This window comes from Myotis yumanensis, unplaced genomic scaffold (assembly GCF_028538775.1).
Source record: "Myotis yumanensis isolate MYYU_CA2020_CCGP unplaced genomic scaffold, mMyoYum1.0.hap1 SCAF_18, whole genome shotgun sequence".
Taxonomy (NCBI): Eukaryota; Metazoa; Chordata; class Mammalia; order Chiroptera; family Vespertilionidae; genus Myotis; species Myotis yumanensis.
The window spans coordinates 15,019,148-15,042,987 of record NW_027223769.1 but is presented as its reverse complement, the minus strand read 5'-3'; the positions used below and the strand labels follow the sequence as shown (position 1 = coordinate 15,042,987).

Below are 23,840 nucleotides of genomic sequence, written 5' to 3'. Positions count from 1 at the left end.
TTAATATGACCCAACAATTCCACTCCTGGAGATCTACCCAAAAAAAAATGAAAGCATATGTCCACACAAACACTTAGACATGAATATTCCCAGCAGCATTATTCAAAACAGCCAGAAAGTGGAAGCAATTCAAATGTCCATCAACAGATGAATGGATAAGCAAAACATGACCTCTCCACACAATGGAATGTTATCATTCAGCCAAAGAAAGGACCGAAGTACTGGTCCATCCCACAACGTAAGTGAACTTCAAAACCATACGCTAAATGAAAGAAGCCAGACATGAAAGACCACATGGTATAGAATTCCATTTATATAAAATGTCCATAAAAAAAAGGCAAATCCAGAGACAAAAAGTGGATGAGTGGCTGCCAGGGACTGGACAGGGAATAGGGAGTGACTGCTAATGGGTTTGAGGTTTTGGAGGGGTGGGGGGACGATGAAAATGTTTGGGGACCAGATAGAGGTGGTGGTTGCACAACACTGTGAATGTACTAAATGCCACTGAATTATATGTTTTAAAGTGATTAATTTTACTTCAATTAAAAGAATACACGAATGCAAAAATAAGTCACCACACCTCCAAGAAGCATGGCTAAACCAGGCGAGCACTCAAGGTCAAGTTTTACAGTATCAACACAAACTGTTTGCCAGGTCAAGCCACTCAGAATATGAACAGGGAGGGAGAAGGGGGAGGTTAATATTTATCAAGCAACTAGTATGTGCCAGGCACTGCCTCACACATTTTCTCACTTATGATGAGACCAGCAAGCTGGGCTTGGAGAGATTGTGTAACTATCTCAGGATGACTAAATATCCTCTCTATTCCCTACTGTGCTGCTCGGGGTCTGGGTATGTCATCAGCATGAGTGAACACATGAGCTGGATGTAGGAGCCAGAAAGAGGAACTGAGAATGAATGTGTTTCTCAACCCTGAGCCCCAGCGGCGTGGGGGAGGGGCAGAGGGCAGGCCCAGGAGAAGGAAGCCAGCAGCTCAGGGTGCCTGTAGAAGGAAGTTCAAAGTCTGGCAGTTCGGTGATAGCTATATATGGCAATCTAAAGCAACGCCAACACTCCTGCTTGTGTCTGTTAGCCATTACAAGATTCAGGTTCAAGAGAAGTTTGTTTGATAAGGGCTAAGAAATCTACAGAGAACACAGCCCAACCTAAAGCCACAAGTATATGGGAAATCAAATTATGGCCAAAATAAGGAACAAAACAGGATAACAGAATCTAATAAAAACATAACAATAAATGTAAATGAACAAAATTACCCAGTAACAAAGGCTGTCTCAAGCTACAAAAAAAAGCCACCCCAAACCCTATGCTACATATCAGAGACGTGTTTAAAATCAAAAGATTAGCAAAAACTTATTTTATCAAACAAAAGCACATAGAAAAGCAACCTCACGCACCCCCACTATGGGGACCAGCACCCGAAGGGCAGGCAGGAGGTGGTCCCCGTAGGCCTCACAGGCCTCCCCCCAATACACACAGATGCTCACGCACCCCCAGAGACCTCAAAGGGGAGACGGTTCTTCCCTTCGGGATGTGGACTCTGGAAAAAGTCCCTGAAAGGTCTGAGTCGACCGAAACCCAACTCCAAAAGACCCTCTCCCCGCTCCAATTCCAGCAGAACGCGCTCTCGGACTTGGCAAGGGAGACCCGGCAGCCCAGGCGTGGGCTTCACTGCGGGCTATAAAACGAGCACAATGGGCGCTGTGGGCAGCCAGACCCCGACCTGGAGGCAAGGCCGAGACCGGAAGGAGCCTGCAAGGACTTAACCACGTGGAAAACCACAAGGACACGTCTGCTTAGTGCACGGCCACCCCCTACCGCCCTCACACCTCACACTGTGTCCCTGTCCCCGGCACTCTCCCAGGGCCACCAAATGGCTGCTGGGCAGATGCGGAGGCCCTGCTCCGGGAGGCAGTTCCCTACTAGGAAGGGGACTGTCAGGTCCCGGGACAACACTAACACAGAGGGAATTTCAAATTTTCCAGTGGCCCCTTTGAGAAAAGCGAGAGAGAAATAGATGGCATTAACTGCACTAGCGTTTGATCTAACCCTGTATATTCACAGTGTTGCTATGTTAACATGTGCTCCATGTACAAAGGCAGTAACCAGGTGGGCTACATTCTTTCCCCCACGCTGTCTCACAAGGCCGGTGGTACTGGACACGTGTGGCCCATGGCGACAAGCCAATTCTCAAGTGCTCAGCAGCCACAGGTGGCCGGTGACAGTGCAGGTCTCGACAGAACAGAAGAGCCTGGAAGAACATTAACCCTAAAGCTCTGAAGCTGACTGAGTGGGCGCGGACGGGCCCCCCGGGGGCTGGAAATGTTCCAGGTCTAGGCCTGGGTGGTGCACAAAAATTCAAAACTTGAAAATTCAAAAATTCAGCAATCTGTACACCTGAAGATTTGTGTGATTTCCTCTATGTAGGTTATACCTTGTTTAACAAAAAGAAAGGGGAGGGGATGGGGCCGAGCCTCTGAAACCCTGACATGCACCCCCTCATTTGCTAGAGAAGCAATGGGGACTCAGAGGTGCATCAGTTCCCCCCAGGACACACGGCAGCCTCTGGGCGGGACCCAGGTCCTGGCCTTGGTCTCTCTCGGGTCCTCTCTCCCCTGCAACCCACTTCCTGGGCTGCTCCAGACTGTCCTGCCCTCCGCGGCAACGTATCAAAGCTGTCTAAACCCTCTGTCAGACATTCTAAGCAACATGTGCCTGTCTGGGGACACTGTCCCCTGTGGTTCTAGAAAGATCTCTGTCATGTCCAGGAATGCTGCCCCTGGCTCACAGCTCCCAGGCACCGGGGTCTCTCCCTTTCTGCCACAGCAGGACCTGTCGAAGGAAGAATCCCCATCCAGCTCAATAGGACTCCAAGGTGGTTTGGAAACGCACACCAGCCAAGTTCAGGACACATTTTGTTCCTCAAGTGCACCTGTGCTGCGCTTCAAAGACGTGGACAGATGTCAGTCTGCTTCTGAGGAAGGCAGCTCTAGAGAAGACTGGGGTTAGGAACCGGGATCTACACATAGTCAAGAATCTATTTGCAAAGCTGGTTCAAAAAGTGCATCAATATTTTCCTATCCTTTGTTTTAAATCATCTCTTTTATTGTTGTTGTTCATACTGACCTGAGGATATTTTTCCATTGAATTTTTAGAGAGAATGGAAGCGGGGGGGGGGGGGGGGGGGGGAGGGGTAGAGACAGAGAGAGAAACATCAATGTGAGAGAAACAGATCAATTGATTACTTCCCGCCTGCACCCCGACTGGGGCTGGGGATCGAGTCTGAAACCGAGGTACGTGCCCTTGACCGGAACTGAACCCTCGACCCTTCAGTCTGCAGGCCGATGGGGAATCCTCAGAATAACCAAGACGTGACACTGCCATTGCCTTGCCTGTGCAGAGAGAAGATGGCAATCCAGCTGAACACCCCAAAGCTGGGCACAGGGTGAAGCATGGAAGGACAGGGAGGAGGCCTGCTGGGCAGAACTGTCAGGTCTTCTTCCTGGAACCTTAGGTCTACGGTGCATGGCTAACCTACGCAGAGAATGTGGGGGAAGGTCTAGGAAGAAAAATGAGCGGGGAGTTGTGGGCAGGTAAGTCTGTGATTTCAGCAATGCACATTTCTACAAAGCAGGGCCAGGTATGAGACGCGACCTTCACTGTATCCAAAGGCAATGTGAGCTTATGCACGTCATCCTCCCAGCAAACACGTGCTTACTGAACACCTATTACATGTCAGATACTCTTTCAAGCCCTGGGAAGTCAAAATTCAGGTACTTAGGGGGTATCTCTGAGAGCAGAAGAGAACCAGGGGGCTCTTAAAACGCCTGGAAGGAAGCAGCCAATGGCTCTGGGCCCTGGTTTCCATCTCCGTGAATGAAGAGGGCTGGACAACAGGTTCTCCCGGCCCTTTTCCCACCAGTCATCCATGGATTTGCACCAAGATCACGTGGGACAAAGCTCCAATTTGGACACCAGAATGCAAGGAGCAATGGAGAAAACTGGCACAGAAAAGTCAACTTTGGGATCAGAGTTTGGCTTTCATAAAGAGGAAGCTGTGTGCTAGCTGCAGGCCCGTCCCAAATGCTTGCAAAATAGTGCGGGGGCTAGAATCTCTTCTCCCACTTGTGAGAGATGGAGCAGGGGGTGGACGAGACACACGCTGGCCACAATAATGTATCTCTTCCCCGAGTGGGCAAAGATTAATTATAAACAGTGACCGTGGCGTGCTGAGGAACAGCAGGCGGTCTCCAGCAGCTGGAACACGGATGAGCGGATGAAAGTGCACAGCACCAAACCTGCTGGGCACTCAGCTGCCGACCCCTCCTGGGCCTCCTACACGTCCCTCCTACAACCTCTCAAAAATGCTTCAAAGACCAAGGTTTCAAAAATCCTTCCAGCGAGGTGTAATTTACTCAGAAAGAACAGGTTCTTACAAAAGGCATGAGTCATCACAGAAAAGCGAAAAACAAGCATCAAGACGGAGTGGTCTCCTGTCTGACAGATTCAGTAACAAAGGCATCTGTGACACCATCACAGTTCAGGAATGACGAGGCCCAACTTCAAGGAGAGAACGAAGGACAAGAGAGAGGCACGCGCCACATTTCTGATGGACATGGAATAGCCGTCCAATGCAGAGGGAGGACAGGAAGCATGGCATCCTGAAGGATGCTGCGGATAGGTTTGGGCCCACGGTAGGATTCGTCCCTATGCCTCGAATCCTCACCCCTGCAGGGCCACCCACCTCTTCAGCATTTGGGGGATTGGAACCTGACCCCGGCTTTCCTGACCACTGACTTTTACAGAAGCCCTGACTCCACTCTGCCTGATTCTGACTGTGGCTCCATCTACATCAGGGATGGCAAGAAAGTGAGGAACACACTCAACCCTCTCCTCCATATCTATGGCAGACATCACAAATCAATCCTGCACTTTTCCCACTGAGATTAGACTTAACCTCAGAATCCTTCTTAACCCAGAGCTCCAACTAGCCCCTGCTATTAATCTGCTGACAAGCAAGATTAAATCCAGGTTTAGTCCTTCAATTTCTGCCTGGCCAAAATTGTACCTAGCATTTCTTGTTCCTCAGCCATACTCACTTTGGGGAAGTTTTCCCAAAAAAATCATTCAACAATTTAAAAAAAAAAAAATACAACTCATACTCACAGATGTTCACTGTCGGTAAATACCAGACTGTTTTCACTTTCATCAAAAATTGAATAAATAAGTTAATAGTACCCACACTGAACACTTTATATACATCAGACACTTATTATATACAGTACCTTGTTTAGTTTTTACAATTCTTTGAGTTAGATATTATCATCCCAAATTTTCAGTGAGCTTGGTAAAAAGAGCTCTGGAGCACAGGGCTGGCTGCAGGGCTGTGAGTGCCCACACCCCACGTTAAAGAGGTCGCCAATTCCCCACCATCGGGCTTCCGATTCAACGCCCCCTTGGCCTCAGGACTCGTCCCTCCGAACCTTGATTCCCTCTGTGCATTGGGGGGTAGCAGCAGCACGTGGCTCGTGACGACAAGCCTGGCCCTCCACACATGACACCTGCTCCACCTGTGAGGGGCTCTGTGTTTGTCATCAAGTGGTTTGTGTTTTAAATATATGGCACGAGCACCAGAGCGCCCCACTGCCTGAGCCCAGGCCCAGGTGACATGCACCAACACGAAAGGCCCTTTCTGGTTCTGTGGAGAATAAGGGCCTTTCCATGAACCACGGGGTTGAAGAAGCATAAACACAAATAGCTGAAACCCTCGGGAGAGCAGTGAGGCGTCTATGGATGGTCCCCAAGTGCTGGGCGACAACTAATGCTTTGCAAGGGGGAGCAGCAGCCCGTAAATCTAATTAAATGGAGGCATGAAGATTCTCCCAGCTCACCAACCAGTGCTCACCTCTGCTTGCTATTGAGACAAAAGCAGAGCCTCTGGAAATTCCAATCAACCCCCATGTCCCTCCCTGAATGGAACCGGCTCCCACAATTTAATTCAGCCCCAAGGGCATTTATTGAAGATGTACTAGCCCTCTATCCTAGGAATATACAGTCTAGAGCAGCCGTGGGCAAACTACGGCCCGAGGGCCAGATCCGGCCCGTTTGAAATGAATAAAACTAAAAAAAAAAAAGACCGTACCCTTTTATGTAATGATGTTTACTTCGAATTTATATTAGTTCACACAAACACTCCATCCATGCTTTTGTTCCGGCCCTCCGGTCCAGTTTAAGAACCCATTGTGGCCCTCGAGTCAAAAAGTTTGCCCACCCCTGGTCTAGAGCCTATGTGAAGAGATCCATTTATTCGTGTGTGTGTGGTGTGTGTGTGTGTGTGTGTGTGTCTGCTGTGTGTTTAGTACATAATAAAGTGGCCATAGTGCCTGCCCTCAAGATTACTTTCTAAAGACATTTATTTATAATTTACAATTCATGGAATCTGGATAAAAAAGTAATTAATTCTGATTGAGGCTGGTAGAATGGGGTCAAGAATTGAGGTTTTGAAGGACAAATAGGAGTTCACCGTTACCAAAATGGAGAAACTCTTTTCACAGGGATTGCTTTTCTTCAGTCCTTCCAACAGCTCTGTGAAAATTTACATTCTCTTTTGCATAAGTGAGAACAGATTCTAGAGGTAAAGTTACTTGCCCAAGGTCCTCAAGCTAACAGTTGATGGAGCTGGAATATCAACCTGGGCATCACTCCCCCTACGCCCATTAACTTTTCTATTTGACACAGCAGCATTAAAAAAAAAAAAAACACCTCAAAAAACAAAGCAAAACACTGAGCTACTTTAAAAAGGCTCAACCATCAAGAAAAACTGAGAAGCAGGAAATTTAAAAATAAATATAAAAGGTTTGTTTCCTGCAGAACTTCTCAGAGCCTCTCGTGTGCCATGTGAGTCTACAAAAGCAGAGTTTCCGACATGCATGTGGCCTCAGAACATTTCACTTGGTGCGGGAGGACTTGAGGAAACCTGTAATAAGGTGAGATGATCAAGTTGGGGCTTTGGAACCAGACAGTCTGGTCTCCAGGCAGAGCCCCACCATGTCCAAGCGCTGGGACCTGGAGCGAGTGACTCCACTCTCCCAGGCCCCAGGCTCCTCACCTGTGAAATGGGGATAATGACAGAACCGGCCTGGTTGTGAAGAATAAATGATTTAATACGTGGAAAGTCCTTAAAAGTGTCAGGCACAGCATAGGGACACAACTATTGATATTAATATTATTACCACACTGGCACACAAAAGTGACCCTACCGGAGGAGAGTTGGGTGCATCTGGCCCTGGGGGGTGGGCTGAGGTCTGGAATTTAAGCCGACCCTGCTCCTGGGGTGTAGACGTCATCAGATGACACGCTAAACTGATCACTGCACCCCATCACTGAAATGCCCATCCTCCTGCCTCCACTGCTTCTTAGAGGAAATACTCTGCTCTTCTCTTTCCCCAACACTGAAAGCTGACACAGGCCCTCCGGTTACTTGGCTCCATGGACATTCATATAATATTAAAAAAAATAATAATAATAAAAAGATCATGTGAATAAAGCCATCCTGCAGGGCATCATGGCTGGCTCCCAATCAAGACGGCCGGGCCTGGCGCAGGCAGGTCTTGAACAGTGGCCACTGCACTGTCCCCGTAACCCCGCAGAGGTGCAGGACGACACAACGGGCGACTGTCCTCGGCACCAGCCTGGCCCTTCTGTGCGGAGGACAGTGATAGGAGCAGCCATGTGTGCGTCTGTTCGCCACGTTCCCAGGACTCAAGTCACCATCGCCCAGCCCGACTGGCCCGACAGCCTCTAATTCTGTCCTGTTTTCCCCCAGCCACTGACATGGCTCAGTTTCTAGGCCTGGCTCTGGATACAGACTAAAGGTATCAATTTATCTACATCAATTTACATTCTCTCCATTTCACACAGAGCATAAGGATGTGGGCACAGAGCTTCTATTACAATAAAAACCAATCCACTTATTCTTCATGTGGAAATCATGCAAAAGGCAGCTGGGAAAGTGATCCAGTCCCTAAAACATGGGATCCAGAATAGCTCAGAGGACATCTGGTCCAAGTCCCCATTAAACAAAGGGAAAAACATACACACCAGCCAGGATCAGCATGATTTTAGTAACTGCCAAAATTGTTATGCCAGCAAAATTGACCCTCTGTGACTTAAATGGCTATATTTGCAACCGTGGAATAAATGTGAGGTTTTATAATAGCTTCAGGTAATAAACCCTTTTAAATGCATACGGGGAAATGCAAAAGGTAATGGTCAGAACATTATATGGCACCTGCAGTTCAAAACGCATCCCAGCTCCCCCACTGGAGCGGACATCTGTGCTTTTCATCTACATACCAGCATCCTTTTAACTGGAATCAGGCCAGAGCTGCCAATCACGAAGCCCCACCTCCCTGCCCCACAGGATGTGCAAGTGACCTAAGGTGGGCCAATCAGGGCTATATGAAATGATTGACACTGGGTAACGAGGGCTCTCTCTTCCCCTGGGCTCAAGACCCAGAAGAACCATCATGCCTGGACCATTTCTCCTGCTGTACAGAGGCCACCTGAGGCCAACCCAGAGAAAAGAGAGAAGAAAGGAAAAGACTGCCTCAGCCCCAGATCCAGCCACACCTAAAGCCAGCAGCCCCTGCACTCCCCAGGCCACAGAGCCAGACTTTCCCTTTTTGCTGCAATGTGAGTGAGTCTGCCAACAAAATAATTAGAACCAATACTCCCAACTGAAGGTTCCCGCCCAAAAAAATCATATTTCCCCAAATCACCCTCATTCACTGGCCCACTTAACCAAACTGAGAAGAGTTCTAAATGAAAAGGAATTCAGCCGCCCTGACAGGTTTGGCTCAGTGGATAGAGCGTCGGCCTGCGGACTGAAGGGTTCCAGGTTCGATTCTGGTCAAAGGCATGTACCTTGGTTGCAGGCACATCCCCAGTAGGGGGTGTGCAGGAGGCAGCTGATTGATGTTTCTCTCTCATCGATGTTTCTAACTCTATCCCTCTCCCTTCCTCTCTGTAAAAAATCAATAAAATATATTTAAAAAACTAATAACAAATAAATGAATGAATGAATGAATGAATGGATGGAACTCCGCCAAAGGCTAACGGGTACAGAGCTTGCTGTGGGGGTGGTAAAAAGTTCTGGGGCTACACAATGGTGACGATCACACAACACTGCAAATGTTCTTAATGCCACTGAACTGTGTGCTTCAAAGTGGCTAAAATGATCCATTTTGTGTTGTTGTATTTTATCGAGACAATCTGCAAGATTCAAAGCACTGCCCTCCTGGATGTATCCTGGCGAACATTCTCTCCCTGCTTGCTCCCTTTTCTCCTGGCCACCCGGCTGGCCGACGAGGAGAGCTAAGTGTGGACGGCAGAGTTCAGCAGGAGACGTGGGCCAGGGAACATGCATTCCTTTGCATTTTTCATTCTGCCGCCATAAAGGAGACTCCCCGCCCCCGAAAGGTGGTTAACCATTAAAACCACTTGCTGAGCATTTACTATGTCCCAGGCCCGGTGCTAACCCTTTCAGAAGGTCATCTGACAACCCGGACCTTTTAAAAATGATCATCATGCCTGTTAATTCTGGAACCCCGCCTCCTGAAAATGTATTCCAAGGAAACAATTCACTGGGAGAGAGGAGGAAGCTGTGTGTATTAAAATGTTGGCTGAAACATTCCTTATAAAAATAAAAATGGGAAACAACTCAAGAGGCCAACAACAGGGGAACACTTAGTACATCACAGTGCACTTGTGAAACGGGCAGCCAGCCACCATTAGAGGCTCTGCAGTCGCATAATTTATGCAATTATGTTAAGTAAAAAAAAAAGAAGCCAACTAGAGCGTGATTTGCAGGCTGTGACTGCATCAATGCACAGAGGTGGGGAGCTCGCCCACACAGCTGGTAGGGAAGATGGAAAAATAGGCCGAGATAATGGAATGATAGGAATTTTTGTCTTTCTTACTATTTTTTAAATAAAAGCCTTATTTTGGGACAATTTTCTATTTACAGAAGAGTGGCAAGAGACTGTACCGAGAGTTCTCATATACCCTGCACCCCAATCTCATAATTGTTAGCATCTTGTGTTACTGTATGCTCGTCACAACTAAGAAGCCAGAATAGGAACATTTCTGTAACGAAACTCCAGACTTCACCCCATTTCCCCAGGTTTTCTGTACCAGGAGCCAACCCAGGATACCACGTGGCATGCAGCCTATTTGTGTGTGTGTTTTGTTTTGTTTTATAATCAATGGCTTTGGGTATATTCACAGATGTACAATCATCACCGCAATCAATTTTAGAATCCTTTCATCATCTGAAAAAGAAACCCCTGAGAAATCATTTTTGCAAAATGGAGAACCCTTTGGTAAGGAGAGCTCTCTCTGAAGTCAGCTCCCTTCCCTTCGTTTTTCTTTCTGGAATTCAGAGTTTCTTTTCTCAGCATGACGCCACGCCCTAGCTTCAACCTTGGAAGTTTCCAATACTGTCAATTTTCATTATGTCCAGAATGGAAAGAAACTTTACAATAGAGAGCTCTACAGGGAGAACTGCTCAGAAGCCCGGAGACAAAGCCAAGGGCACACCCACCTGTACCCCCTTCCTTTCAGTCAAGTAGGGACTTGGGAATAAGTCGGCCCTGGCCAGTGCCCAGCTACCCAGTCTAGGAGTCTGTGCCATTGCTGATAGAACCTTTGTCATTCTATAGCCACCAAAATTATCATTAAGCCCCCGCTGGCCCTCCTAATGACATGTATTCATTCAAAAAGTGTTACTGAGTACCTACTGTGTGCCAGGCACTGTTCAGAGAGGGCACGCATGACTTCTCACCTTGGGTCCTCATGGCCACCACTGGAAGTCAACCAGGCTCAGTCATGATCCAAACGGGTAGTGGCCGCCACTTCAGCCATCCCTCCAGCCCCTTCTCCACCAGCCATCTGCCCCAACCTCAAAGGTGAACTGCCAGACGCCATGCTGCCAGTGGGTGATAGGGTCACAGATGCAGTTACCTGCCTCCTAGTCTGCACTCTGGGAACAATGGTAGCATTTCCCCCGTGGTTCAGAGACAAAGCACAGCTTGCTGAAGTCCCAGCTAAGTCACAGATCCGGGGCCAAACTCTGCCCTCTCTGTCCCTGTTGGGTGTGACCCCCAGATCCGGAAGGAACACAAGGCCAATTACCTGCACGACCTCCTTCACCAGGGTCTTGTCTGTGCCGGTTTTGGCTCGCTGCAGCCCGCTGACGTTCTCGCCGATCCACGTGATGAGGGCGAACTTGGATCTCTTGCTCATGGCGTCCCCGGTGGTGAAGCGCACAAAGGCGAACAATCGGATGTCATCTGCAACCAACAGCAACAAGAGGGCATAGGGCTCAGTTAAAACACCCCAAAAACACATCTCCGAGGAGGGGCTATAAGTCACAAGTGCACCCCGATTGTGCGATGGGGGCCCCACACTGACCTTGGCCAACATTGTCATTTGATCCTGAAACAGCACCCGGGCTTTGATGCCCATTTCACAGATGGGAAATGGAGGCTCAAGGGGTCACCTGACACTCCCAAGGCCGCAGAGGCCATTGGAAGCCACGCTGGATGGGAACCCAGCCTCTCCGGCTGCTACACCTGCAACCGTCCCATCCCTCATCCAGTCAAAGCTCAAGCTCTGGATCTCACTCAGGGAAAAGCTCCTAAACCCTTCTTATCCCTGGCCTTTGACTAGGAATGGGAGAGCCACATGGAGACGGGAACCGGGCTGGGGGAGGGCTGGCCTGGGATACAGCCCTGGGCCCTCTGGCCATGTCTAGCTTATGGCTGGACAAGTAGGCAATTAAGAATTCTTAATATTCTCAAGAAAAAGAAGAAGAATTATTAATATTCTTCCATTAGCTGTGTTCTGCTTATTGCAGCTTATACACTCATTTCTATAAAATGACTCTCGGGGCTACTTTGTTCCATTGATCTACATTTCCATTTCATTTCATTGCCACACTTTTCTCATTATTTTCACTTTAGAATCTCTTCCAGCCCACCATGCTACGTTCCCCAGCCACCACTCTCTGCATTACCAAAGTATTCTCAAGTTTTTAGAGTCCCGTGTGGTGTGTATGCGTGTGCGTGTGTGTACGCCCCACTAGGATAGACTATAATCGCTCCACCTTGGCGCTCCTGGCACTCAGAGCTGATCACTCTGTGGTGGGCACCCTGGGCACTGTAGGATGTTGAGCAGCACCCTGGCCTCCACCCACTAAAAGCCAGTATCACCCCTCCCCAGCCCATTATGACACCAAAAACAGGTCCAAACTTTGCCCAATGAATTTCTAGATACAGTTTATGTCCCCACTTAATCGGATCCTTTGTGTTTTCCACTGAAATTCGGTGCATTTCATTGAGAAATCACATATTCTTGCTCTGCTTAATCCCTAAATAGTTCATATTTTAACTGTACTGATCAGTGAGATCTCATTATGGTCCCTACCTGGCCAAGGCTGGCACATGGGATGCTATTGGTTTGGGTTATTCATCTATACCAGCCGCTCTGCTCAGCACTGATGCTCTTCATGGCTCTTAGTTGTTAGCTTTAGGATCTCTCGGGGACCCACTGACAGTGCCGAGCTGTGCTTCTCCAGCATCCGTGTACATTCGAATCGTGGGGGTCTCGCTAAAACAGATTCTGATTCAGCAGATCTAAGGTGGGGCCCTGGTGTCTGCATTTCTAACTGGAGCCCAGGTAATGCTGATGCATTTGAGGTGTTTAATCTATTTGTCTTTAAATCAAGGTGCCTTTCTTCCTATAATCTTTCTGGGTGCCTCCTTGCCGAATCCCACACAATGTATAAGTTTATACTGAGATACTGAGACCATCAGCCCGCTGAGAGTCATGGAGACACAGTGTGGAGCTGATCAAGTTCATTGCCTGGTTACTGCCTCAGAGCCCAGCACTGTCAGACAACAACTCCACGGTCTCATAGGAACCCATCTGTCCCAGGGAAGCTAAGAAACAGTTCTCAGCAGTCCAGACTCCTGACGCAGCCTCTACAGTCCAGGCCACAATGCTGATTTCTCAAAGGAAACATCCATCATGAGGACCATTCACGCTGGCACAGCATCTCTATTTATAAAGCACATTTGTTTTACTAGTTCACTTGGTCTTCATACGATGCTGTACAGTGGGTGATGGGGGGAGGGGAGGGGACTGTCATCACCTTCATCAACATCCAAATCACCGTTTGACAGATGAGGCTCGGAGTCCTGGGGTTCACCCAAAGTAACATACTAATAATGCCAGAGCTGGACTTGAGGCCAAGGACCGGGATAACTCAGGTGCGTCTGCCCACTGGCCACGGAAGTCCAGTGGGCGCCCACTGTGGGAACTGACAGTGGGGGTGAGTGGATGACAAGGCCGTGGGGACAGAGAAGAAAGGATGGTCTCAGGGACACGTCACAGGCCAAATCCACAGGATGTGGTGACCATCCAGCCATGGGAAGCAAAGAAGAAGTCCAGCAGATTCCCACAGGAGGGAGGCCTCTGTCTCTTACCCCAAAGACCCTGACGTAGTCCCCTGACATCTGAGCCACAGCTGCCTCATCTGTAAAATGAGGTGATTTTTTTTGTCCTCACTTTTTTTTCTTTATGGAAATAAAAATCCATAGCATAAAATTCACCATTTTAACTATTTTAAAGCATAAAATTCAGTGGCATTTAGTACAGTCACAGTATTGTGTGGTCATCAGCACTGTCCATTGCAGAACATCTGCATCACCCCAGAAAGAAACCCCATCCCAGGAGCAGTCACTCCACGCCCCCCTCCCCTCCCTCAGCAGCACCAATCTGCCCCCGTCTCCAGGTTGGCCTGTTCCGGACATTTCTCACAGATGGAGTCACACACCATGTGGCCTTTTGTGTCTGACTTCTTTCACTCAGCATGTTTCCAAAGTTCATCCACACTGTGGCGTGGTCAGGCCTGCATTCCTTTCATGGCTGAATAATATCTCATTATATGGATATGCCACAATCTGTTCACCCGTTCATCTGTTGGTGGACATTTGGGAGGCTTGCAAAGTAAGGTGATTTTCTACCACCCTCAGGAGTGGGTCATGAGGATTCAATGCGAACGCTGTGAAAGCTGCCTGGTGTCAGGCCTCCGACATGGTAGAATCTTCCCCCAGAAGCTGCAGCCATAGGGAGGAGCTGGGGTGGGGATGGGGGTGGGGGTGTAGGTGGGGGGCGGGGGAAGCACAGGAAATGAGGCTGGTGGGACTGAGGAACTGAAATTCACGCAGCCACATGAGGCTGGTGCAGACAGCGTGGGGGTGAGCTGCCGAGCATTTCCCAGCAGTCACGGCTGTGTTTGGGAAGCCAGCGCATTGTTTTGAGTAGTGTTATGGGGGGGGGGGGGGGGGGGCGGGCGAGGAGAACCAGCACCAAAGTGTTTAATTAAATTGCAGCCTTGACCTGAGGGGGAGGCGGGCCGCACATCAGATGCCAAGGCAACACAAGCAAAAGAACAGGCAGTCTGTTTCCATGGGAACCACTCTAGTTCCCATTTCCACATCGGTTGGCTGGACATTTGGGTTCTGTGACAGCATTCGGACTCCAACCGCCCCATCTCTGGCCAAAGCCTCCATGTGGGAAAGTTGCAAATCATGTGTCCTAAGTACCAGCTCAGGACCTGGCACAAGGCAGGTCAGCCAGTCACACCGCCCTCCTCCAAGGATATGGGGAACCCGGCCTTGTCCTGCAGGCAACGGCACTGAAGTTATCATGGCAGCGAGGCTGTTTTCCTGAGTGGCTGTTGGGCGCTTACCGGACAAGGGTTTGACCAACAAGACTGCCGACGTTTCTGAACATCCAACAGTCACGCTATGCTTACAGATGTTTGCATAGATCTGGCCCAACATTGAAAAGTCCTCTGAGTCTAAGATGAAAAACCTGTTCTGAGCAACGTTTTCAGAGCTGCCCACGCAGACCTGAAGCCTCTCTCTCCCCCACTCACCCTGCAGGAGGCTGTGAGGCCACTTTGACCTCAAACTGGTCTGTGCAGGGAAAAGTTCACGTTCTTAAATTATGACACTCTCGGGCCGCCTTCCCTCTTCTGGACAAACTAGGCAGACCAAACACAAACACGCAGCCACAGTACCCCAACAGAAGTGGAAACATCTCATCCCCTCATTCATCTCCTGCTAATATCACTCACACGCACAGGAAAACGCGGGTATATCGACTGAGAAAGACATAGCTACCCCTCATCATATATGTATAGTGTGCATGTGCATGTATATATGCATGTGTCTGGGTGTGTGTGCATGTATGTGCCCACTGGCCACGGAATTTCTAACTGGAGCCCAGTGCACGGGTATATGTGTATGTGTGGACACTAAGATGGTAAAACTGGCCAGGAGAGAGCTGATACTTGAGGTTGCTGTTACCCTAATGGTGCCACTTGGTCCCCAATGGGGCCAATAGCACATCTGTCCAGACTGAGGTTCAGGAGTGGAGGGTGCAGCTCCAGATGACCCCAGTGGGAGAAGCCCAAACACTCACACCAGGAGACCCCGAGTCCCCTCTGCAGGAGACCTCAGCCCAGCTGTCCATAACACCTGCGCACGGGGCCACTCACCTCAACCTTCGGCTCTCTGGCATCCAGGTTGTGTCCAAGTTTCAAAACCCACTAGGAAATCACCCCTACTTTGTACCAGCTCTGTGACTTTGAATGTCTCTAAGCCTCAGTTTCCTCATCTGGAAAATGGGTCACACACCTACCTCATAAGGTGGTTGTGAGGATTAAATGGGGGTGGGAGGAAAGAAACATGAAGGCCTTGGCTGATGGGATGGTCGTTATCTTTCTATCCCACCTCTCCAGTGAAACTGCTCTCAGGTCTGCAGGGGCCCAACTGCTGAGCCCAACAGAGAGCGTCCTAGCCTCTACCTTCTTCACTGGCTTTCTATATCCATCGAATTTATGCTCACTGCCCTGGGTTTCAAAGCAGGGGCACTTCTGGGAGCACACGGCCCTTTAGTCACTCGTACCAGGAGTGTTTCTTAAGGACCTACTATGTGCCAAGCCCAGCTAAGCACTGGAGGATACAGATTAAACCAACAAGGGTCCTAAGGATAGCAGGGGCTGACGTTTATTGGGTGCTTACAATGTGCCAGGCATATCACATTTATACATATTTGCATGTTTCATTTTGACCTCTCTTTGAGGTCAGCGCCGCTCACAGTCCCATTTTACAGATGAAACGAAGGCCCAGAGAGGTGAAGCGATAAGGAGCCAGATGACTCCTGCACTGGGGAACTGGTGAAGTGCAGACCAGCAGTTCTCAAAGTGTGTTCCTAGGAACAGCAACATCAGCATCACCCAAGAACACAATGGAATGTGAATTCAGAAGCTCCGCAACTGGGGCCCGCACACTGAGCCTAAATGAGCTCCCAGAGGGATTCTGAGGCCTCCAAACCTGGAGAACCACTGACCTAGAGGAAGAGGTGAGAAGAGGAAACGATGGGGCTTTGAGCATGGAGAACCCGCTCCACTCCCGGTAGAGAAAGGGGGCGAGGCAAAAGGTCTCGCGGGCAGAAAAGCTGATGTGCCGAAAGCTGGGCCTCCACCCCTTCTTTCCACCGCACACCTTTCATTTGAAGGAAGTGATCGTGTAAAGGCGCTTCCTGTGTGGCCTGGCTTCTCAGAGTGCAATTTACAGACTAGAGGCAGCCAGGTGTGGTTCCCGAGTGTCTCACCGTCAGAGACCATCAGGACTGTCCCCCCAGAGACGCTCTCCCCGCCCAACCCCACAGCCCGAGAACGAGCAGAGCCGTATTGAGAAAAAGCCACTGAACCGTGGCACTGGGTATGAGGGAGCTCTCTCTGTGACCTCGCAGTCATCTATTTGACATTAGCCGTCATTAACAAGGATTCCCAAAGGCATCACAAAATCCCATGGAGCCTCATCCAGGGAAGGTGTCAGCCAATGACAAACCAAGGTCAGAAGTCCCTGAGGACTGTCGGTGTCACTGCAGGGCCTTTCAGCGGCGCCAGGAGCTCCAAGGCCAGGTGGATTGCACGTTAGGTGTCCCTGATTTGAGGCTGTGGACGCCCTCCCCTTCCCATCCCGTGAGAGTCTTGGTTCATGAAAAGATGGTCCTCACATGACATTAATAAAACTCCACTCTCAAAAGAACGTGACCCTTTATTGGCCTCTGAAGCCTCATCCAGGCCGGTTAGCAGCATGGGAGAGCTCTGGCCCGGCCCAGCCACCAGCCCTAAGGCCCCCTGAGAGCCCGGGGCAGGGCTCACCTGGTTCAGTGCCCTACTTCCCCCTGCAAGGCTCCTCGCCTTCACTTACTAAGTAAGTGAACACACAGCATAAAGCCGTCACCGGTGAAGCTCTCAGACACGCCTGGCACAGAGTAGGTGCTCTAAGCACCGGCTGAGTTCTCTCCTTTGCAGCCCCTTCCTCCCTCCAGCTCTCCGCTAAGCCTCCTCCCTCCGAGACCCTACATTTTCCTTCCTTCTCTCCTGCCTTACCACCCCCTCACCTCCCTCCATCTGTCCCTTTTCCTCCCCTCTCTCCCCTCCCTCTGCGCTCTCTGTCTAGGATCAGAAAGGAGGGAGGGATTTAGGAAGACAGAGAAGGCGGGAGGAGCAAAGGAGCGATGCTAAGCAGTTATACAAGGGAACGTGGGAAGAAACAATAACACAGAGAGGAGAGGTGACCACAACAGGGCATGAGAAGGGTAAGGAAAGGGGGGGAGGGGGGAGTCAGACTGCTCTGGAATCACCAAGGCCACCAGGATGGGCTGCGTTAATATTTTCCCCAAAACTACGAATGGCATGTAATCCACACCAACCTTTCAAGGGCTTCCCCTGCCTCCCCCAGCCAGACTTGACAGCTCCGGAGGCTCAGGGAATCCCTGAGGGGCAGATTCTGCCCAACCCTCCCTGTTATTCTCACCAGGGTGATCCCGACACAGGATCCACATTGACTGAGGCCCCGCCCTCTCCCCACAGGGACCTAGTCTTCCCCTCTCCCCGTCCCCAAAGCCAGCCCCGGCTGGAGAAGGACACACCTAGAGGAGACAGGATCTGCCACGGGCCAAGCAGTGTACAAATGGCTCGCACTTTTGCAAATACTTGGGACAATTTTTTTTCGTTATACACAAAACACATAATTATTCTAATTAGAGATATAAGTAAGCAAAAATAAGGGTCTCACCACCTAAGTAAGCCCTGTGAACATTTTGATCTTCTTACCTACTTTCCCCTTTGTCTAGTTCCTGTTGTATCCCACGGTGCCAGGCACAGAGTAGGTGCCCAATAACCATCTGCTGGCCAACGGAAAAAAGAGAGAGAGATCGCGCGCGTGCGAGAGAACTGAGCATTTTATCATTTTCATCCAACACTGGACTTCAGAAGGAGTCAGAGAAAGGGGGAAGGGAACACAGGGAGGAAGTTGCCCCAGAGTTCCACAAAGATCTGACCCGGTCCTCCACAGACTCCCTGAGAAGTTATGCAAACAAGGATCCGTAAGGAGAAAATGACCCACACACCAAAGAGCTGAGCTGTCAGCTTCCACCAAGCCAGCTCCCTGGAGGAGGTATGAAGGGAAACGGGAGAGCTCTCCTGCCACCCAGGGCAAGGCGACAGCTGGACAGTGGCCACACCAGCACTCACTCCCAGCAGGCTGCGGAGGCAGGAGCCCGGGCAGCGGCTGAATGACAGGAGGAAGACTTCGGAAGCAGAAAATGTCCTCTCGGGGCCTCACCCCACCCCCCACCCCCTCACCAGGAGACTAAAGGCTGAGGGTCAGAGAAGCCGGGCTCCTCCCTTAAAGGGAGAGCTATCTTTACTGAAAAGCCCCATCTCATTCGCTCTCTCTTTTTCTAAGGGACTTTCATGTTTCCCTGGTGGGTAAAACCCCTCCTGTCCCACTCAAAACAATTTTTCTGAAAACATTAAAAAGAACAAAAAATTAAGGAAACCCATCCCAGGATAAAGGCCCTGCGTCCATTTTGGTGTGCGCCTCCCTCAGAGAGCAGGATGGAGATTCCGTTTGCTGCTGGGATCTACACTCGGTGTGCGCCTGTGTACAGTCCAGTCCGCACTGAGATCACAGTGTGTGCAGCTTGCTACCGTGTCCCCCCTGTTCCTCAGAGCAGAGACCTCCCAAATGACTCCTTCCTCTTAGAGTTTACACTAAATGTGGGGTGACCCAGCTTTCCTGGTCTGACCGAGAGCACCAGAAAATGGAGTACAGGATAGCCGGAGGAGAAGGAAGATGATTGCTTCTGTGGAACCCGCCCCGCTCCGGGAGTGGGCTGATCTGGAGACCCAAATGATCAGGATAGCTGGTGGTTTTCCCCTAATGACACAGCACCCAGACCTTTCTTGTAATGATGACTTTTACTTCCTTAAAAGGAAGTCGGTGTGTGATACCCGACTCCACCTCTGGCTTAGAGGCTGGTGGCTGCAGCAGTTCCTGGAGGCTCTGAGTGCATCATTACAGCACCTACAGCGAGACACACAGGGGCCCCTGGCGGAGTCAGGGTCTGGCTGCCTGAGCACTAACCGCCCCTGGTGTGCACTGCTCTGCATTCTTGCATCTGCTTTTTATAGTTTTGCTGTTTTTCCATTGCCGTCAGTTAGTCATTTGACAAACACTTATTGACACTATGATCCAGAGACTTTGCTGAATAAGACACAATCCCTATGCTCAAAGAATATACAATCTAGCCTGGGGGGCGGGGAGGAGTATATGAACACAATGTAGTTAGAGCCGTAGCAATGAGAGTTATCACAGGGTGAATAAGAACATAAAGAAAGAAGGAAATGAACTCTGCCTTGGGGTTGGTGATCAAGGCAGGCTTCACAGAGGAGGTGATGTTTGATATGGGATTTGAAGGATGACTTGGAGTTCACCCAGCTACCAGCAGGGTAAGGACAAAGGGGATTCGTGTTAACAACTTAGCGAGACTCTGACAGACAAAAGCAACAGCTTCTGCGGGCAAGTTCAAAACGCCTGCTTCCACCAGCCCTTCTATTTTTGACTTACCACAGGCTAAAGGGCCATATAATCAGCTTATCATTACAGTGTTTAAAATAAGAGATTAAAGGCTCCTCCAGCTTGCTCACACCTACTCCAGGAGGCCAGGAATCTTCCCTGCTATCTCAAGTGCCCACAATGGTCCTGACACACTGGTCATGCTCAGTAATATTTCTTGAGTAAATCAAGAGCCGTTGTCCCAGCTCCTGTAGCCACGTCGCAGTCCCTCCGTTCAGTGGGAAACGCCATTTTATAAGAATAAAACCAATCTCCTTTCTGGATTTTAAAGGTGTGGCTTCCACTTGCAGAGAACAGGAAGGAATAGACCCGCGGAATGAGCAGATATGGACAGGTAACAAGTAACTGGTCTGGACCAATTTGCCCATTAAAAAGGCATGGGAAGGGGAGACCAACAACAGGCTGTTCCTAGAGTTAGCGCCGCCTGCATAATGTGCGGGGTTCTTCTTTACCTTTCAGGCTCACAAGGCCAAGTACAATACCCAGAGGAGCAAAGCCAACTCTAAGCTCAGCAGCCCGAGGGAACCAAGAGACCGGCCGTGTCCCAGCCACCCCTTCCCTCTCTGGTCCCCAGTTCCCTGGGCTGGAAGATGGCTTCTCCGCCCCTGACTCAGAGCTCCCGGGTGGTGGGGACGGAGGCACAGCTTCCCCTCCCCCTGGCTGTTAGCAACATTCCCAGCCCTTGAGTTTGCCCGCACATTTACAGCTGACTCATTTAACTCTATTGATTAACTTACTATGAGCCCACACGAATATCCAAGACAGAACCTCCGCTTTTCTTTAAGTCCTCATTTCGGAGGCCGGGGATTGAGCCAATGGAAGATATTTCAGCACCAGCTCCGCGCAGGGCTGGATCGGAGGATGAAAACACAGTCAAGGGTACGGCGCTGTGTCTGGGTAGCAGTCCTCATCAGAACTAGTAGATGGGGTAAAGCCTTCAGAACTAGGCAAGTGGTAAAAAACGCTAGATAGCCCAGCCAACATGGCTCAGTGGTTGAGCATCAACCTATGAACCAAGAGGTCACGGTTCGCCGGGTTGCAGGCTGAAAACCCAGTGTGGGGCGTGCAGGAGGCAGCTGATCAATGATTCTCTCTCATCACTGATGTTTCTACCTCTCTCTCCCTTCCTCTCTAAAATCAATAAAAATATATTAAAAAACAAAAACAAAAAAAGCTAGACAGTGATGATGACGAAGGCAATGGTAACCGTTATGGAACAAATGGAGGCAGCCATACTCAAGGGGCCAAAGAGCCTCATGTGGCTCTCGAGCCGAAGTTTGCCGACCACTGCCCTAGCTTGTTTGGCTCAGTGGATAGAGTGTCAGCCTGCGGACCAAAGGGTCCCGGGTTTGATTCTGGTCAAGGGCACGTACCTCGGTTGCAGGCTCCTCCCCACCCAGGACCCTGGGCTCCTGCAGGAGGCAATCAATTGATGTGTTACTCTCACATCAATGTTTCTCTGTCTTTCCCGCTCTCTTCCACTCTCCCTAAATATCAATGGAAAAAAGATGTCCTCGGGTGAGAATTAACCAGAGAGAGAGAGAGAGAGAGAGAGAGAGAGACAGAGAGAGAGAGAGAGATCATTTACATACCATAAGTCACCCCTTTTGTGAATTGTACCCTTTAAGTGTACAATTCATTCATTTACACTATATTCACAAGGTTGAACAATCATCACCGTCTAGCTCCAGGACAATTCATTACCCCAAAAGGAGACCTTGTACCCATTCGCTGTCACTCCTCATCCCGTCTCCACCCCTGGCAACCATTAATCTGCCTTTCATCTCCGTGAATTTGCTTGTTCTGAAAACTTCAAGTAAACGGTATCATACAATGTGTGACCTTTCTTGTCTGGCTTCTTTCACTCAGCGCAGTGGTTGTGAGGCTCGTCCACGCTGCAGGTGAATCAGTGTCTCATGCCTGTTTATGACTGAATAATAGTCCAGTGTGTGGACAGACCACATTTTGTCTATCCATTCATCAGTTGACAGACATCTGGGTGGATTCCAGTTTGGGGCTAGTGTGAATAGTGCTACTGTGAGCATTCATGTACAAGTTTTTATGTGGGCACGTGTTTCCCTTCCTTTTGGGTATATACTAAGGAGTGGGATTGTTAGGCTTCACCTTTTCAGACTGGCTTGCCACATCAGCTATACCATTTTCCATCCCCACCAGAGGGTTCCAATTCTCTACATCCTCACCTACACCTGTATTACAGCCTCCTAGTAGGTGGGACATGATATCTCACTGGGGATTGATTGGCATCTCCCTATTACTCATGATTTCGAGCATCTTTTCATGTGTTTATTGGCCATTTATAGATCTTCTTTGGAGAAATGTCCATTCAAATCCCTTGCTCATATTTTAATTGAGTTGTTGTCTTGTTATTGTTGAGTTGTAAGAACTCTTTATATATTCTGGACACCAGACCATTATCATCTATATTAGAGGCCCAGTGCACGGATTCGTGCAACGGTGGGCTCCCTTGGCGTGGCCTGCAGGGATTGGGCCAAAACCGACAGTCCAACGCCAACTGCCGCTCCTGCCTGCTGCTCCCGCTCATCCCTCTGCACATACGGCGGGCTCACACCCAGTCAGTCCCGATCAGGAGAGGCTCGCATGGCAGCAGTGCTCGGCCACCTGGTGCCCACTGTGGGAGTGCAGTGACCACCAGAGGGCAGCTTCTGCATTGAGCATCTGTCTCCTGGTGGTCAGTGCGCATCATAGCAACCGGTCAACCGGTCATTTGGTCGATTGGTCGCTTAGGCTTTTAAATATATAGATGGTTTGAGGGCCTTCCCTTTTGCTGGGCCCACTCCTCACCCAGATACCTGCATGTCTGGGTCCTTCTCATTCAGGTCTCTCCTTGGTGTCACCTCCTTTCTCACCAGACCAGCCTTGCTAACAGTGGCTTCCCTGTAGTCCATCTGTCGCCCATTTTATTTTATTTTTTGTGGTGCTCATCTCCTGAGAGAGCACTTGCTATCTTGTCTTTTATCTGTCCCTGTACTTACAACAGAATGCAAACTCTGTGACTTAAATCACTCAACTTCCCCAGGACCCAGAGTTCCTGGCACATAATAGTCCTTGATTTAAATGTGTTGGATGAATGAGTAATTACAAATCGCCAAGGAAGAGAGGAAGTTACTTTTCTGGAATCAGGTGCAGTCAGCTTTGCCAAATCAGGAACAGAGCAAGCGGCACAGTCCGGAGCTGTGAGAGCTCGTAGAGTGAACACAGGCCCTCCTCTGTGGGCAGGGCCAGAGGGGCTGCGACCGCCTGGGCTCACACAGGGGCTGCAACAAGCCTGGCTCTTCTCACTCCTCCCCAGAAGCGCCTGCCTGTGTGACCCACAGGGCCCCTGGCCTGCCTGAGGCAGCAGCTTCCTTCATTTGCAAACCACGAACAATATACTCCATTCTATAGTCATTATAGCAAAAAAAAGGGTAGAAAACTACTTCTAGGTCATATCAGATGACCTCCCAGGGCCACCCTTTCAGACAAAAGTAGTGAAGTCAGAATTTCATGCTGGGAAGGATAAAGGCGTTTGAATTACAGCGTTACTCCCCAGAGACCATCACAGGCTTCCCACTTCAACAAAGGCGGAGAAACTGCCTCTGAGCTGCGTGTTCCTACAAATATGACACCAGCCAGAGGCCCTGGCCTGAGGGCTGTCCCTGAGGGGTCAAGGAAAGAGCTTGTGGAAAGTTGTTAGACGAGGAGACCCTAACAGTTCTCATCACAAGGAGAAATATT

At 49.7% G+C, this 23,840-nt stretch overlaps 1 protein-coding gene across 1 annotated transcript in view; it reads right to left on the bottom strand.

The window, feature by feature from the left end:
- The window catches only part of COTL1 (coactosin like F-actin binding protein 1), a 39,912-nt gene that overhangs the window by 2,894 nt on the left and 13,178 nt on the right, over positions 1-23,840 (bottom strand). The window contains exon 3 of the mRNA XM_070398629.1: positions 11,212-11,369. Coding sequence (XP_070254730.1) covers positions 11,212-11,369 — 158 coding nt within the window. The remainder of the gene's footprint in view (positions 1-11,211; positions 11,370-23,840) is intronic.